The sequence below is a fragment of the Pipistrellus kuhlii genome, unplaced genomic scaffold (assembly GCF_014108245.1).
Source record: "Pipistrellus kuhlii isolate mPipKuh1 unplaced genomic scaffold, mPipKuh1.p scaffold_m20_p_4, whole genome shotgun sequence".
Lineage (NCBI taxonomy): Eukaryota > Metazoa > Chordata > Mammalia > Chiroptera > Vespertilionidae > Pipistrellus > Pipistrellus kuhlii.
The window spans coordinates 70217708-70231684 of NW_023425540.1; the positions used below are offsets into that span (position 1 = coordinate 70217708).

General features: G+C 45.1%; 1 protein-coding gene across 1 annotated transcript; it reads left to right on the top strand.

Annotated features, from left to right (window-relative positions):
• Nucleotides 1-6135: 6135 nt before the first annotated feature.
• On the top strand, nt 6136-12748 carry TMEM225B (transmembrane protein 225B). Its single transcript, XM_036410057.2, has 4 exons — nt 6136-6368; nt 8228-8374; nt 9185-9328; nt 12445-12748. The coding sequence occupies exons 1-4, from the start codon at nt 6158-6160 to the stop codon at nt 12600-12602; spliced, it is 660 nt and encodes a 219-aa protein (XP_036265950.2). The 5' UTR covers nt 6136-6157; the 3' UTR covers nt 12603-12748.
• Nucleotides 12749-13977: the final 1229 nt, after the last annotated feature.

Consider the following 13977-nt stretch of genomic DNA (forward strand, 5'->3'; position numbering starts at 1 on the left):
CCTACCATTTTCCCTATATCTGATCCCTTCTACCCTTTCCTGAAGTGACTGCTCATCCCTTGTGTCCTGTTCTGAAGAATTTTCAGAGAATATCTTGGCCTTGGAGAGCACCAGGGATTGGACAGAGCCCTCAGGAGCCCTTGGAGAAGCTTCCTGAGCAGATGTCCGCTGAGTTGCTGTTTCCATCCCATGAACAATTGTCTAAAAAGAGCAAGAGTGAGGAGCTAACCTTACTGGCTTTCTTTGTCTAAACTTTGTCCTAACCATGGCCTCGGATTAAATGGACACGATTAACCTTACACTTAGAATTGTTCTGGTATTTATTTATCAAGACTACTGATATTTATTACCTAAAGCTCTATGGCGTGTAAACAAAGCCTATACCTAATGTTTTCTCTCCATGTGGAGCAAACCTGCAGAAGCACTGTCATAGCACTAAGTCTTGAAGAGCTATCATTCCAGCACCTGCTAACTTGCTTTGTCTTTGGAGAAGCTCAGTGAATGTTGTGTGGATAAATAAGTGAATGAACCCAGCAAAGTATGTCCCATACCCCAGGTACCAGGAAGAGAGCTCTCCTTCACCATTAGGGAAGGTACATTTTCCACTCAAGGCATAAACTGCAAGAGGGTGCCTGCCTATGGAATACAACTGACAAGCTAGCCACCTGCTGATGGAAAATGAGGGTAAACTCTAATATCCATATTTTAATTTCGATTTTCCATCTTACTGTTATCTGGTATATATGTCTGGCTATTAAAAAAGGTGGATTTGATTAATTGGAGGACAAGGCTTAGATATTGCACATCATGGACTTCAAAATGGCTTATGTTTGGGAAGATTTTCTTTCACGCATACAGTCTTTGAATGGTGTTTTTAGGCTAATGTTTCATTCAGCAATTATTTATTGAATTATTATTTATGAGATGTTGAAACTCAGTTGAAAAAAACACACCAAAACACCTAACCCTTACCCACCCCTGAGCTTAGAGTTGAGTTGGAAAATATAACTGTGAGAGGTCGTAGAACAGTAAATAAGGTAGAAGTTTACAAGAAGAGATGCCTGTGAACTAGTGTGAGCCCAGGAAGCCTTAGAAAGTCTTGAGTGTCCTTGGAAGAATTAGAGTAAGGAAGGAGTCAGGTTTTAGATGAGAGAGGATGGAACAGACCCTTAACATAGGTTCCTTGCTGCTAGTCTTTATAAGAGGTCAAGTACCCATATTCACCTCCCTAAAATAATTTATTCATATTTTGAGTCCATACTTCATAAGCTGGCAATGAATCCTCCACAGTGGCCTCAACCCAACTTAAAAGTCTCACCTCAGTCTGCCCCCAAGGCAAACCCAGCAAGAAGGGCGTGTCTGCTCTAGGTAACGCAGGAGTCCCTGCACTACCCACTGTGTGCATTTGTGTCCTTTTACTCACACGCATTACTGTTTCCTACATTTTCTGCCTATCACACCCTACATGTCTCAAGATCCCATGTGTGAAGACTCAGTGTAGGACAGCCTCTTTCATGAAGCTTCTGAAGAGACCTGGGCTATGAAGGAAACAGTCAGATGCAAGAGATATTTACATGGAAACTTGCCAGACATGGTGGCTAGTTGAGCAGTAGAGGGATGTTGGCTACAATTGCCTTTGTTCCCTTCACTGTTATACCTCTTACAAAAAAAAAAAAAACCAAAACACAACTTCACCAGTTGCTAATATCTTTGTAATTGCCATTCATGTCTCAACACTACACACTGTTTCTGTTTAATCAACACTGGTTATATCTAGCCCTGGCCGGTGTTGACCAGTGGTTAGAGCATTGGCCTGCACACCGATCAAGGGCACATACCTGGGTTATAGGTTTGATCCCTGGCCCTGGTTGGGGTGAATGTGTGAGGCACTGTTGGTGGTAAGTTGGTATGGTCATTATGAAAAATGGTATGAAGGTTCCTCAGAAAATTAGAAAAGTACCATATAATCCTGCAATTCTACTTTGGGGTATTTATCTGAAGGAAACAAAATCATTATCTTAAAAAGACATCTGCACCCCCAAATTCATTGCAGCATTATTTACAATAGCCAAGACATGGAAATGACCTAAGGTAAAGAAAATGTGGGGACGTCTGTAATACTTTGAACAATAAAGATAAATTTTGCCCAGCTCTGTGGTTGGGTGTTGACCTATGAACTAAAAGGTCATGTGTTCAATTCCTGGTCAGGGCACATGTCCCGGTTGCAGACTCAATCCCTAGTGTGGGATTTGCAGGAGGCAGCCAATCAATTGTTCTCTTTTGTCATTGATGTTTCTATCTCTCTCTGCCTCTCCCTTCCTCTTGGAAATCAATAAAAATATTTAAAAAAAATAAAAAATTTAAAACGTGGTATACATATACAATAAATTATCACTCAGCTATAAAAAAAAATCCTGCTACTTGAGGGCTAAGTGAAATAAGTCAGACAGAGAAAGACAAATAATGTATGATCTCACTTATATATGGAATCTAAAAAATCCAAACTCACAGATACAAGAACAGATTGGTGGTTGCCAGAGTAAGGGTGGTGGTTGTGGGAATTGACATAAAGGTACAAACTTCCAGGTATAAGGTAAATAAATCCTGGGGATTTAGTGTGCAACATGGTGATTACAGTTAACAATACCATATTGTATATTTGAAAATTGCTAAGAGAGTAGATCTTAGAAGTTCTCATCACAAGAAAAAAAATTGTAGCTCTTCCCCCTCCAGTATCCAGATTGCATGCAGAGAGGAAGAGGGGGAATCTAGAGGTGGAGAATAAATGTAAATGTGGTTCTGTGATGGTATCACAAATCATTGTTAAATTCCTTAAAATCAGTGACTATTACCTAATAAAGTCAGAGCTGCATAAGTTTTAGGCTTTCACTGCTGATGGAAATGCTGCATTGGAAATCCCTAAGCACCATCTTCTTCCACCTCTAAGTCGCACCTTACTTACCATGAATATTTTAATCATTAAAAGAAGTTCCAAAAGTACCTCTTCTGAGGTAGTAGGGTATTCGGTCTATTCTGGGTATCTGAGAGGAATAAATCTGCCCAGAGACCAAGCTTACCTGCGCGGGCCTGGGCCAACGGAAGCCTGGACCTCGAGCTGAAGGGGCAGAGGAGCGGAAGCGAGGGCGGGGCGCGGGCTGGTCCCACTGCCCTGGGGCCGCCTGGAGGGAAGCCCAGCCCTGAGACTGGGAGACCGGGAGACCCCATGGTGGCCCAGAGAGGAAGAGGAACCGGTGGAGGGTGAGCGGGGGTAGCTTCACGGGTGGGAAGGGGCAGACACGAAGAAGACACCCTCTGCTCCCCAGGCCTAAACATAACCCATTGAGCTGTTGAGACCCACGGGGTGGTGTCTGGGGGTGGATGTCCCGGTTGGGACCCATTTTGGGGACTTTCGGGTCACGGAAGGTCTGGGCAGAGGAAGGTTGACAGTAGGAGGAATGGCCTTCCTCCCCAAGGTCCAGACGGTTCCCGCCTGGTCTCTTCCCTGTTCCAGCTGGGGTTTCCTTTATGCGCCCACCTCTGTACTCTCAGCACAGTTTCCAGGTGTCTCTGGGGCTGCACTCGGGCTGTTTCAGGGCGTCTCAGGGAGCCTCCCAGAGGTAGCCCGGATTGAGGATCCTGTCTTCAGGCCGGTGGTTCTCAGATGCTGTTCCTGGCCTCACATAAGAGTATGCGGTTCTTCTGCTTCCAGTGTCTGAAGTCCTTGTATTTATTTTTAAAATATATTTTTATTGATTTCTAAGAAGAAGGGAGAGGGAGAGAGAAATAGAAACATCAATGATGAGAATCATTGATTGGCTGCCTCCTGCACGCCCTCTACCGGGCATTGAACCCATAACCAGGGCATGCGCTCTTGACTGCAATGGAACCTGGGACCCTTCAGTCTGCAGGCTGATGCTCTATCCACTGAACCAATCAGGCTAGGACCTGAGGTCCTTTTAAAATAATTAAAACAGTCAATGACAACCAAAGGACTGTGTGCATGCATATAAGCCTAACCAGAGGTCATGGACAACAGGGGGGGTGGGGGGGGTTGGACATACATGGGGAATGGTTTAGGATGGAATAGGGGAGTGAGGACAATTATGTGACACCATAATCAATAAAGAAATTAAAACAAACAAACAACAGTCAATGATAGTAGATGACAGGTTTTTTTGTATGCCCTGACAAAATAAAAAATGGCAACCCTACCTTCCGCTAGTCTCTCTCTCTCTCACACACATACACATGAACATAGCTATTAGAGAAAATCTCGGGTTCCATTGAATTTCACATTTGTAAATCACTGAGCAGAGCTGCTGGCCAGTGGGCTGGTGAGGGGGGAGAGACAGCTCCGTGGTTTTCTGGTCCCTGGTCCTCACTGACTAACTGGGATCCTGGACCAGTGGAGCCTGCCCTCCGAGGACCCAGTCTTCAGTAGTCATCATGCACAGCTCGAATCCTTGGGGCTGCCAAGCACCGCCTGGCTTATACAGGAGGCTCTAGTCCTGGCTGTGGGCATGACTTGGAAAGAAGAGCTGTTCTGTTGGCTTAGGGTGCCCCTCATCTTCCTTGTCAAGTGTCTCTCTCACCTCCTGATGCCTCTCTTCTGCACCACCACGTGGGCAGGGTCGTCACATGCTATCTGGGTACATTCTGACCAGGCCTGCCCTTCCTGCAGCACCACAAGCTCCTTCTCCTCTCCTCTCCTTCCTCCACTTGTTCCTCTCCACCTCGGGGAAAACTCGTTCCTCGGGCTGCCGGGCTTGGCAAAGGCAGAGAAGAAAGCAGACTAGTTGAATACATTTCCCTTAGACTGTGAATAGCCACTAGCCCCCTTTTCAACAGGAATGTTTGAGTTTTAGGGAGAAGTATAGAGAGTTAGAAACATCGATCCGCTGCCTCCTGCACAACCCCTACTGGGGATGTGCCCACAACCAAGGTACAGGACCTCGACTGGAATCGAACCTGGAACCTTTCAGTCCACAGGCTGATGCTCTATCCACTAAGCCAAACCAGTTAGGGCCCAGCCAATTCTTATCTTCTACATCTCAGGTGCTCATTCTAAAAAAGGCATCTTTTTAAAAAATTCTATTTTTTTTATTTTATTGATTTCAGAGAGACAGGGAGAGGTAGAAACATTAATGATGAGAGAGAATCATTGATCATCTGCCTCCTGCACATCCCACCCTGGGGATCGAGCCTGAAACCCTGGCATGTACCCAGACTGGGCATCTAACCACAACTTCCTGGTTCATAGGGCGACACTCAACCATTGAGCAACACCAGCAGGTCAAAAGAGGCATCTTTAATGACAGGTGGTGGTTAAGGAGATTTGAGGGTCTTAACTAAGGGCCTAACCTCCAGGCCTAGAGGATACCTGGGGCTTCAGGAAGGTCTCTGAGACTTTAAAACTATTGGCAAAGCTTGCTCTGTGCATATGATCCGCTCATTTTTCCAGCAGACGGCCCCTCCTGGCCAGGTGGACCATCGAAACCCAGGGTCCTGCAGCAAAAGGGCCAGTCACTGAGTAAGGGCACTTCAGACCTGCTCTTACCTCCCCCTGGTCCTCATCCTGAAACCTCAGAAGGCAAATAGCTGACTGGAGAGGGCAATGAGAGGTTCTTCTGTGGGTAATAATAATTGAATGGTTAGAACGTTAGAGCCAGGAGAGTTTGGGACAGCGTGGTCCAACCTCCTCATTTTACAGAGGTGGGAAAGGGCACCCTACATGCCTAAGATCATCCAGCGAGTCAGGAGCAGAAAATGTCTGTTATTTTAGGTCCACTGAAGAGGTCTGTGAGACTGTTACGCTTATTGAGGCAGAGGAGTCAGCCTTTACTGAGCCTCACCTGTGTGCTAGCATTTCCTTAGATTAGGGGTGTCGAACTCAATCAGAGAAGGGGCCAAAATCTAAAATCCAGCCTAAATTGCGGGCCGAATGGTTTACTGAACAGTCATAAACTGTCATTGTGATGGAAACGCAGCGGAGTGCAGTGATGACAGCACGGTGCGGGCCACATTGCAAGGCCTGGCGGGACGGATTTGGCCCGAGGGCCTTGTGTTTGACACATGTGCCTTAGATGCTATCTCCTTGTACCACATGAGTGTTGGGAGTATGTGCCCCAGCTCTTGCCCTCGCTTTTCCCTTACACAGATGATACTGACTTCAGAGAGCAAGGATATAAGGAGCTTAACATGGGCCATAGCCTGCACCTTGACTGTCCTGGGCTACCTGCTCATCCTGCTGGTCACCATCTTCCCCTTCTGGGTGCGCCTTGTGAACGAAGAGTCCCGCGAAGTGTTTAACAGTGGCCTGTTTGAGAACTGCTTCCACACCAAGTGCTTGAAGCCTCGACCCTTACCCAGTAAGGAGGGACCGAGGCGGGGACTGGGGAGAGATGGGGCCGTTGCAGGAACTGGGGGTGGCAGAGGACAGGCTTTCATAAGCCAAGAGGGGATTTTTCTCTTGAGTCTCCGCTCCTTTGGGGTTCAAGCAAAGTAGGTGGTTGGGAGGGGGTTAATAGTGCCAGGCTGACACCAGAGTCAGGAACCAATGTGTTAGCAACCGAGTTTATTTCTGGGGAAAAGAGTGGCCCATGTGATGGGGGGGGGGGGGGGACGCGGAATCCTGCCCTACTCCCTGAGGCTCCCCACCTCTCAGGGCTGCCATTATCCCTGCCAGCCAGCACCCTGCAGCCACCACTCCTACTAGGGGAGCAGCCTGGTGGGCAGAGCCTCCACTCGTCCCCTTGGCCACACACCTGTCCATCTCTGGCTGGCAGCTCTGTAGATACTGTGCTCAGGCCCGGGCACCACATTATCCAAGAGGCACTGGAGACCATGTTTTTATAAGGAACTTGGAAAGTTCATGATGGTGTCTGCCTTGGAAAAGAGGTGACTCTGGGAGACCTAGGAATTATCTCCTGATGATAGGAAAGAAGAGCCACTTTGGGGAAGAAGGGGCAGACTGTGTGAGCTCTTTGGTCCAGGGTTCCTCCACCTTGGCACTACTGACATTTTTGGTTGGGTAATCTTTACACTTGATCTTAGCCAAAAGGCCGAGAAGCGATGGTTGGGTAATCTTTGATGTGGAGGGCTCCCCTGTTTCTTATGGGTTAATAACACCTCTGCCCTCTTCTACCCACTAATACCAGTAGAACCCTCCCAGCATTAGTTGTGACACTTATCTCCCACGAGGGGGGGAGTGGGGGTGGTGGTGGATTGTCTCTGGTTTAGAAGCACTGTTTTAACTCTGGGTCTTCAACAAGACCTTTGTCTCTTTGTTCTACCCACAGCCGTCCATTTCTGCATGCTCAGGAATATAAACAAACTCATTTTAACATGGGTCTGAGTCATGCCAACAGTAGGAGAATAAGACACCCTGTCCTTAAGATTCTGGTTCTGCTATTTCGGGTCTGTTTCATTACTTCTATTAACTGGGATGATTATAGGGGTTTCCTGCAGAGTTCAGAACATTTTTTAAAAATATATATTTTATTGATTTTTTTACAGAGAGGAAGGGAGAGGGATATCAATGAGAGAGAAACATCGTTCAGCTGCCTCCTGCACACTCCCCACTGGCTATGTGCCCACAATCAAGGTACATGCCCTTGCCTGGAATCGAACCTGGGACACTTGAGTCCGCAGGCCGATGCTCTATCCACTGAGCAAAACTGGCCAGGCCCAGAACATCTTGACTTTCCACCAGTGACTTGTACAGTGTGACCAATAGAGATGTGATTCCTCATGTTTCCTGTGTAACAAATTTTGTCACCAGGGTTTTATTTTAATATGTTTTTTTAAAATTGATTTTAGGAAGGGAGTAGGATAGAGAGATAGAAACATCAATGAGAGAGAAACATGGATCAGCTGCCTTCTGCATGCCCCTTCTGAGGATTGAGCTAGCAACCTGGGCATGTGCCATGACTGGGAATTGAACCAGTAACTTCTTGGTTCATGGGTTGATGCTCAACCACTGAGCCACCCTGGTCAGGCTATTTTATGTTTGTCCATCTAAAATTTTTTGTTTGTTTACTCCCATGTCATGGGAAACAAAATGGGGCCAGAACATTTTTGGGGCCAAAGTGGCAGGGTCAGAACCTTGGTCCCAGACCACATATTGGGGAGCTCCAGGGGCCATCCCTGCCAAGGATCTGTGGGCTTTGTGGGGTCTGCCCTTTGGGGTCAAGGTGCCCAGCACTCACCCACTCTCCCTCCCCTGCAGTTTACATCATCCTCAGCCGAGTTTTCCTGCTGTCTGCAGTTGGCTTGTCTTTCCTCACCACCCTCACCATGGCGTCTTTTGCATCTCAGCTCTTTCCAAGGACCTGGAGGCAAATTTTCATATCAGTCTCCTGCAGCTTCTTCACAGGTGTGGAGCAGGCATGCGGCCCCGGGGAGGGTCTGGGGAGGGGTCCAAGGGCAGGTGGGGGAGTTAAGGGGGAGGGCAGGTCTCTGTGATGCTAGGAAAGGATTTGAAGGCCCCTCTCTTTGGTTGGCTTTTCTATGAAGTAGCCCACCCTCAGACCTGCCCCCTCTGTACCTATGACCCCTTTTCTTTGGGGCTTTTCAGTTCTTCATACTTCCAACTAGCATAGTCCTTACCACATTGATTGGAGGTCATTTGTGTGGTGGCCTTTTACCATAATCTCTATCCCAGTGACTGTCCCAGAGTCTAGAATAGAATTCTAATATAATTGAAGTATATGACATAAATAAACTATAAATGTTTCTTAGGTGAAGGAATGGAAGAGACTATCCCTGTCCTTTGGGACCTCTGATGTTTAAAGGTTGACCAAGGCCTTCCTCTGCCATGAGATGGAGGGGGTTGGAAGGCTCATGGTGGGAGAATGAGGTTGAGTTTCATCCAAAGCATCACACGCAGAGGGCCCAGGCTGAGTCAGCTGAGGTCAGGAGCAGGGAGAGTTCTCAGGAAAAGGATTTTTGATGAGGGAACCCCTGGGAGGTGAGGCACATGGGCTTTGAGATTAGTTGGGAAAGAGGGCAAGACAGGCATGTAGGGTGGAAGTTACTGGCTCTGAGAGGGCCAGGTGTGCCAGCAGGAGAAAGGATCCTCCATGCAGGAGCCACGTGGCTCTGTCTGATTAAGTCAGAGGAAAGGCTGGAGGGAATGCAGAGAACCACAGGAGGAGGTTAAGGGTACTTCCCTGTGACCCTGCAGGGGCTTGTGCTTTCCTGGCCTTGTTGCTGCATGCCCTGGAGATCCAGAGTCTGAGGATGCAGCCCAACCCTCCCCAGGTCTCCGTGCAGTGGCCTTACTATCGATATGTCCTGGGCTTTGGTATCCTTCTGTTCATAGCGGCTGGTGAGTGTCCTGGGACTGGTGCCCCTCTCCCTGCCTTCTGTCTGGATTCAGGAGCCTTGCTCTAGAGCTGCGCTGTTCAAAACTGCAGTCACTAACTACATGTGCTATTTAACTTTAATTAGTTAAAATGTCATACTAGACACATTCCAAATATTCAATAGCCACATTATTCGGTGTCCAGTAGCTACCTTATTGGATGGTAAAAATACAGATATTTCCATTGCTGTAGAAAGTTCTACTGGATAGCACTGCTCTAGAGCTTCAACCCTACTTTCCATTCTTGTCTTTTCCCATTCTTATCCTACTCATCTTGAGAACCAGACTCTTACAAATTTTCATACTCTCCCTTATACATATATCCTGGTTCCTAAGGTTTTCTAGTCCTATCTATCTTTATCCTGAAATCTAAGATCCTATTCCTCACCATACCCCTTTTATCTTTACATACCATTGCCATCTAGGTTTATAGTTCTAATTTTGTCTCTATTATCTCTGCCTGCTATGTTAATCTGACCCATGATTATAATCTATTTTTTTATTAAGGTATTATATGTGTACATATCATTCCATTGTCCCCCGATGCCCATTCATGCCCCCCCCCCCGAGTTTTTCGTCCATTGTTTATGCTTATATGCATGCATACAAGTCCTTCAGTTGATCTCTTATCTCCCCCAGATCTCCCTATCTTCCCCGCTGTAATTTGACAGTATGTTTGTTGCTTTACTGTCTTTGTATCTTTTTGTTCATCAGTTTATAATGTTCTTTATTATCCATAAATGAATGAGGTCATGTGGTGTTTCTCTTTCATTGACTGGCTTATTTCACTCAGCATGATGTTCTCCAATTCCATCCAGGTTGCTGCAAATGAAAAGAATACCTCCTTTTTTATGGCAGCATAGTATTCCATTGTGTAGATGTACCATAGTTTTTTGATCCAATCATCTGCTGATGGGCATCTAGGCTGTTTCCAAATTCTAGCTATTGTAAATTGTGCTGCTATGAACATAGGGGTGCATATATCCTTTCTGATTGGTGTTTCTAGCTCTTGGGATATATTCCTAGGAGTGGGATTACTGGGTCGAATGGGAGTTCCATTTTCAGTTTTTTGAGGAAACTCCATACTGTTCTCCACAGTGGTTGCACCAGTCTGCATTCCCACTAGCAGAATAATCTATTTTTAAAAATATGTTTTTATTGATGAGAGAGAGAGAGAGAGAGAGAGAGAGAGAGAGAGAGAGAGAGAGAGAGAGAGAGAGAAATGGAAGGATGGAGGGAGAGGCAGAGAGAGAAAGAAGGAAAGAGAGAAACACATGTATCCATGAGAGAGAAACACATCGATTGTCTGCCTCCTGCACGCCCCCTGACTGAGAATCGAACTGGTGACATTTTGGTGCATGGGATGAAGTTCAACCTATTAAGTCTCACTGGCCAGGGCATGATTATAATCTATTTTAACTCAGTTTTATTATACATTGAATATGATTATAATCTATTTTAACTCAGTTTTATTATACATTGAATATATAATGAAGCATATTTATAATATAACTGTAAGATATAAGTAATTAAAAATAAACTGCACACTATATAGTTTAAGAACTAGCCATATTCAGTGACTCCATTTTTTATGTATACCCTTATTTTATGTATCACTGAGAAAGAAAAGTTGATGCCAAGTATAATTCTAAGATGCTTTAGCTTATAAAATACATCCTCATTATATATATATATAATATTTTCATTGATTTCAGAGAGGGAGAGGGACACTTCAGTGATGAGACAGAATCATTGATCGGCTGCCTCCTGCACACCCCCAACTGGGGATGGAGCCTGCAACCAGGGCACATGCCCTGACCAGAATTGAACGCTGACCTAATAGTTTATAGGTTGACACTCAACCACTAAGGCACACCAGTCAGGCTAGAGGATATTTTTTTCACTGTTTTTTAGGGAGAGTGGAAGGGAGAAGGAGAAACCCTGTTGTGAGTGAGACATATAGATTGGTTGCGTCCAGCATATGCCTCTACATGGGAATCAAGCTTGCAACGGAGTATGTGCCCTTGACTGAAATAGAACCTTAAGTCTGTGGGCTGACACTCTCACCACTTAGAAGAACTGACTAGAGCTGGAACTTGACATTTTCTCCCTTTTTAAATCCTCACCTGAGGATATGTTTTTATTGATTTTTAGAGAAAGAAAGAGGAAGGGAGAGAAACATCGATGCCAGAGAGAAGCATCAGTTGGCTGCCTCCCTTATGCAATCCAACTGGGTATTGAACCCATAACCTAGGTATGTGCCCTGACTGGGAATTGAATCCACAAAATTTTGGTGTAGGAATGAAGCCCCAACCAAGACGGCACTTAAAACTTTAATTCCAAAACACACACACACACACAATTTAAATTCCCCTCTAAGAAACTCCTCTGACGCCCAATGCCTTTCAAAATTATCTTTCATCTCTGGACTCCTACTTAATCTATGCACAACCTTTCTCCAGATTCTTCTTAATGCTGGAACAAGAACCCTAGCACATGTCTTACATTTAAGTTTTTTAAATAAATTTTGAGTTCATCCTTGTATATGGTGTGAGTTGGTGATCTATACAAAGATATTTTTGAAGAGATATGTTATTTAGACCTTTTGTTGTTTTTAGTGGGAGTGTATCTAGTCTGCTATAAGGTTGAGAATAGGTGTCCTTTGTTTTTGTGTTAACATTAATACAGTATTTACCCTTCATTTAAGGTATCTCCACTTATTGGTATGAACATCGATTTTCTTTTTCCTTTCTTTTATTTTATTAAAGTTCTTGAGTTGGGCATCAAGAGGCCTGGATTTTATGTTTGAGCTCCTTCTCTTAAACCTTGTTTTCTCGTTTACTAATGGTTAGGCAACTGTTATTTCCAGCACTGGCCATGGTTCTGTGAGTTTGTCCATCTGTTTGTATGCCTTGTCTTCTGGTGCATTCGGTTTCTCCTTCTGTCTCTGTAATGCTCTACATTGGAGGGGAGCTTTGGGGAGGACAGAAGGAGTTGCATTACTGGAGCGAATCTCTGACCTCTAGGGGATGAAGTATGATGCCCTCTCTAATCTGAGCCAAACTTTTGCTGTTCCCTAGGTGTCATCTGTCTCTTTCAAGAAGCCTGCCGTAGATTACGCATTTCCCAGAGTATGATGAAGACTCGAGAGAGCCCACACCTGGAGATTCTGGAGAGTTTGGGAGGACTGAGTGCATTGCAGAAGGAGATCCTGCTGAAGGAAGAGATGGTTATCTAGTCCAGGAGAGCCTGTCACTTCATCAAGTTGTGTGCGTGCCCGTGTGTGGGTGGCACTCCCTTCTCTGCCCGTCTCTGCTACTTTTAATAAGCTTCTTGTATATTAATGCTCCACTTCCCTCTACTACAGTGATTCTATTTTGCTCATATTGGACTTCTTTTTGTATTTGAAATTTTTGAATTCTTCTGAGTCTCCTGAGTGATCTCTCTCCTTTCCTTCATCCCTCCCTCTCTCCCTTCCTTCCCCCCCTGTTTTTTTTTTTTTTTTTTTTTTTTTGCAGGTGTTTCCAATTAAAGAAGGACTACTGTCTATTAATCCATACTTCAAAAACCCAGCCTGGAGGGCATGAGGGGAGGGAGTTATATTATATAATGATTAAGTGAAATGATCTTTCATAAGACAAAAAACAAAAAACAAAAAACTGAACAGAATGTAACCACTATAGGTGTTTGAGTTAGTTATATTAAAAAGAAAAAGTGATTTCACCATACAAAAATGTGACTTGGTACAGAAAACCTTTTCTTCCTTTTAAAAAAATTCTGTTCATACCCACTCTGAGAGGGAATGGCTACAAATAGGACAGGGGAGAAACATGGGGCATGTGTGTCAGGGAGACAGAGAAGGCATGGAATGTGTATGGGAGTCCATAAAGGGAACGTTTTAAGAAGCACCACTTGCCACAGAGAGGAGACCACCTTGGAAGGCAAATGACATCATCCTTTGATAGCAGTGACCGATGAAGAACAGAAGGAAGAAAATGAATGGTCGTACACGTTGCCGCCCCTTTGAACTGTTAGGATGTAAGAACCAGAGGAGTTCTGGCCACATGGGAACTATTGTACATATTAAAGAAAGTACCCCTCAAGGTAACAATGGGAGAAAAAAACACCTTCATACTGAGAAACTGGGAGCGTTCTGCTGCTACCTGACTCTCTCTCCTCAGTGTCCACCTGCAAATAGCTGGTCCAGAAAAATCAAACCCATTCAAATAAAAGAGTAAAAACAGCAGTATTGATACAAAAGCATTATAGGAAAAAGCAGAGAGAGAAGCAAGTCTGGCTATGAAGAAAACTAATCAAAAAGTGTTATTACAGTCGGTTTGGCTCAGTGGAAGAGCGTTGGCCTGCGGACTGAAGGGTCCCGGGTTCGATTCCGGTCAGGGGCATGTACATTGGTTGTGGGCACATCCTCATTGGGGGGGTGTGCAGGAGGCAGCTGGTCGATGTTTCTCTCTCATCGACGTTTCTAACTCTCTATCCCTCTCAATTCCTCTCTGTGTAAAATCAATAAAATACATTAAAAAAAAAAGTGTTATTACAAAATAGAGGAAAATTCGATCCAGCACGCGTTGATTCCCTGGGCTGGTGCCCGGTGC

What these genes read in the sequence shown, in the direction of transcription:
- TMEM225B (XM_036410057.2), top strand. Translation starts at nt 6,158, where the DNA reads ATGATACTGACTTCAGAGAGCAAGGATATAAGGAGCTTAACATGGGCC. An exon ending in GAAGCCTCGACCCTTACCCA is followed by an intron (nt 6,369 to 8,227) that starts GTAAGGAGGGAC and finishes CCTCCCCTGCAG; the next exon opens with TTTACATCATCCTCAGCCGA. An exon ending in CCTTCTGTTCATAGCGGCTG is followed by an intron (nt 9,329 to 12,444) that starts GTGAGTGTCCTG and finishes GCTGTTCCCTAG; the next exon opens with GTGTCATCTGTCTCTTTCAA.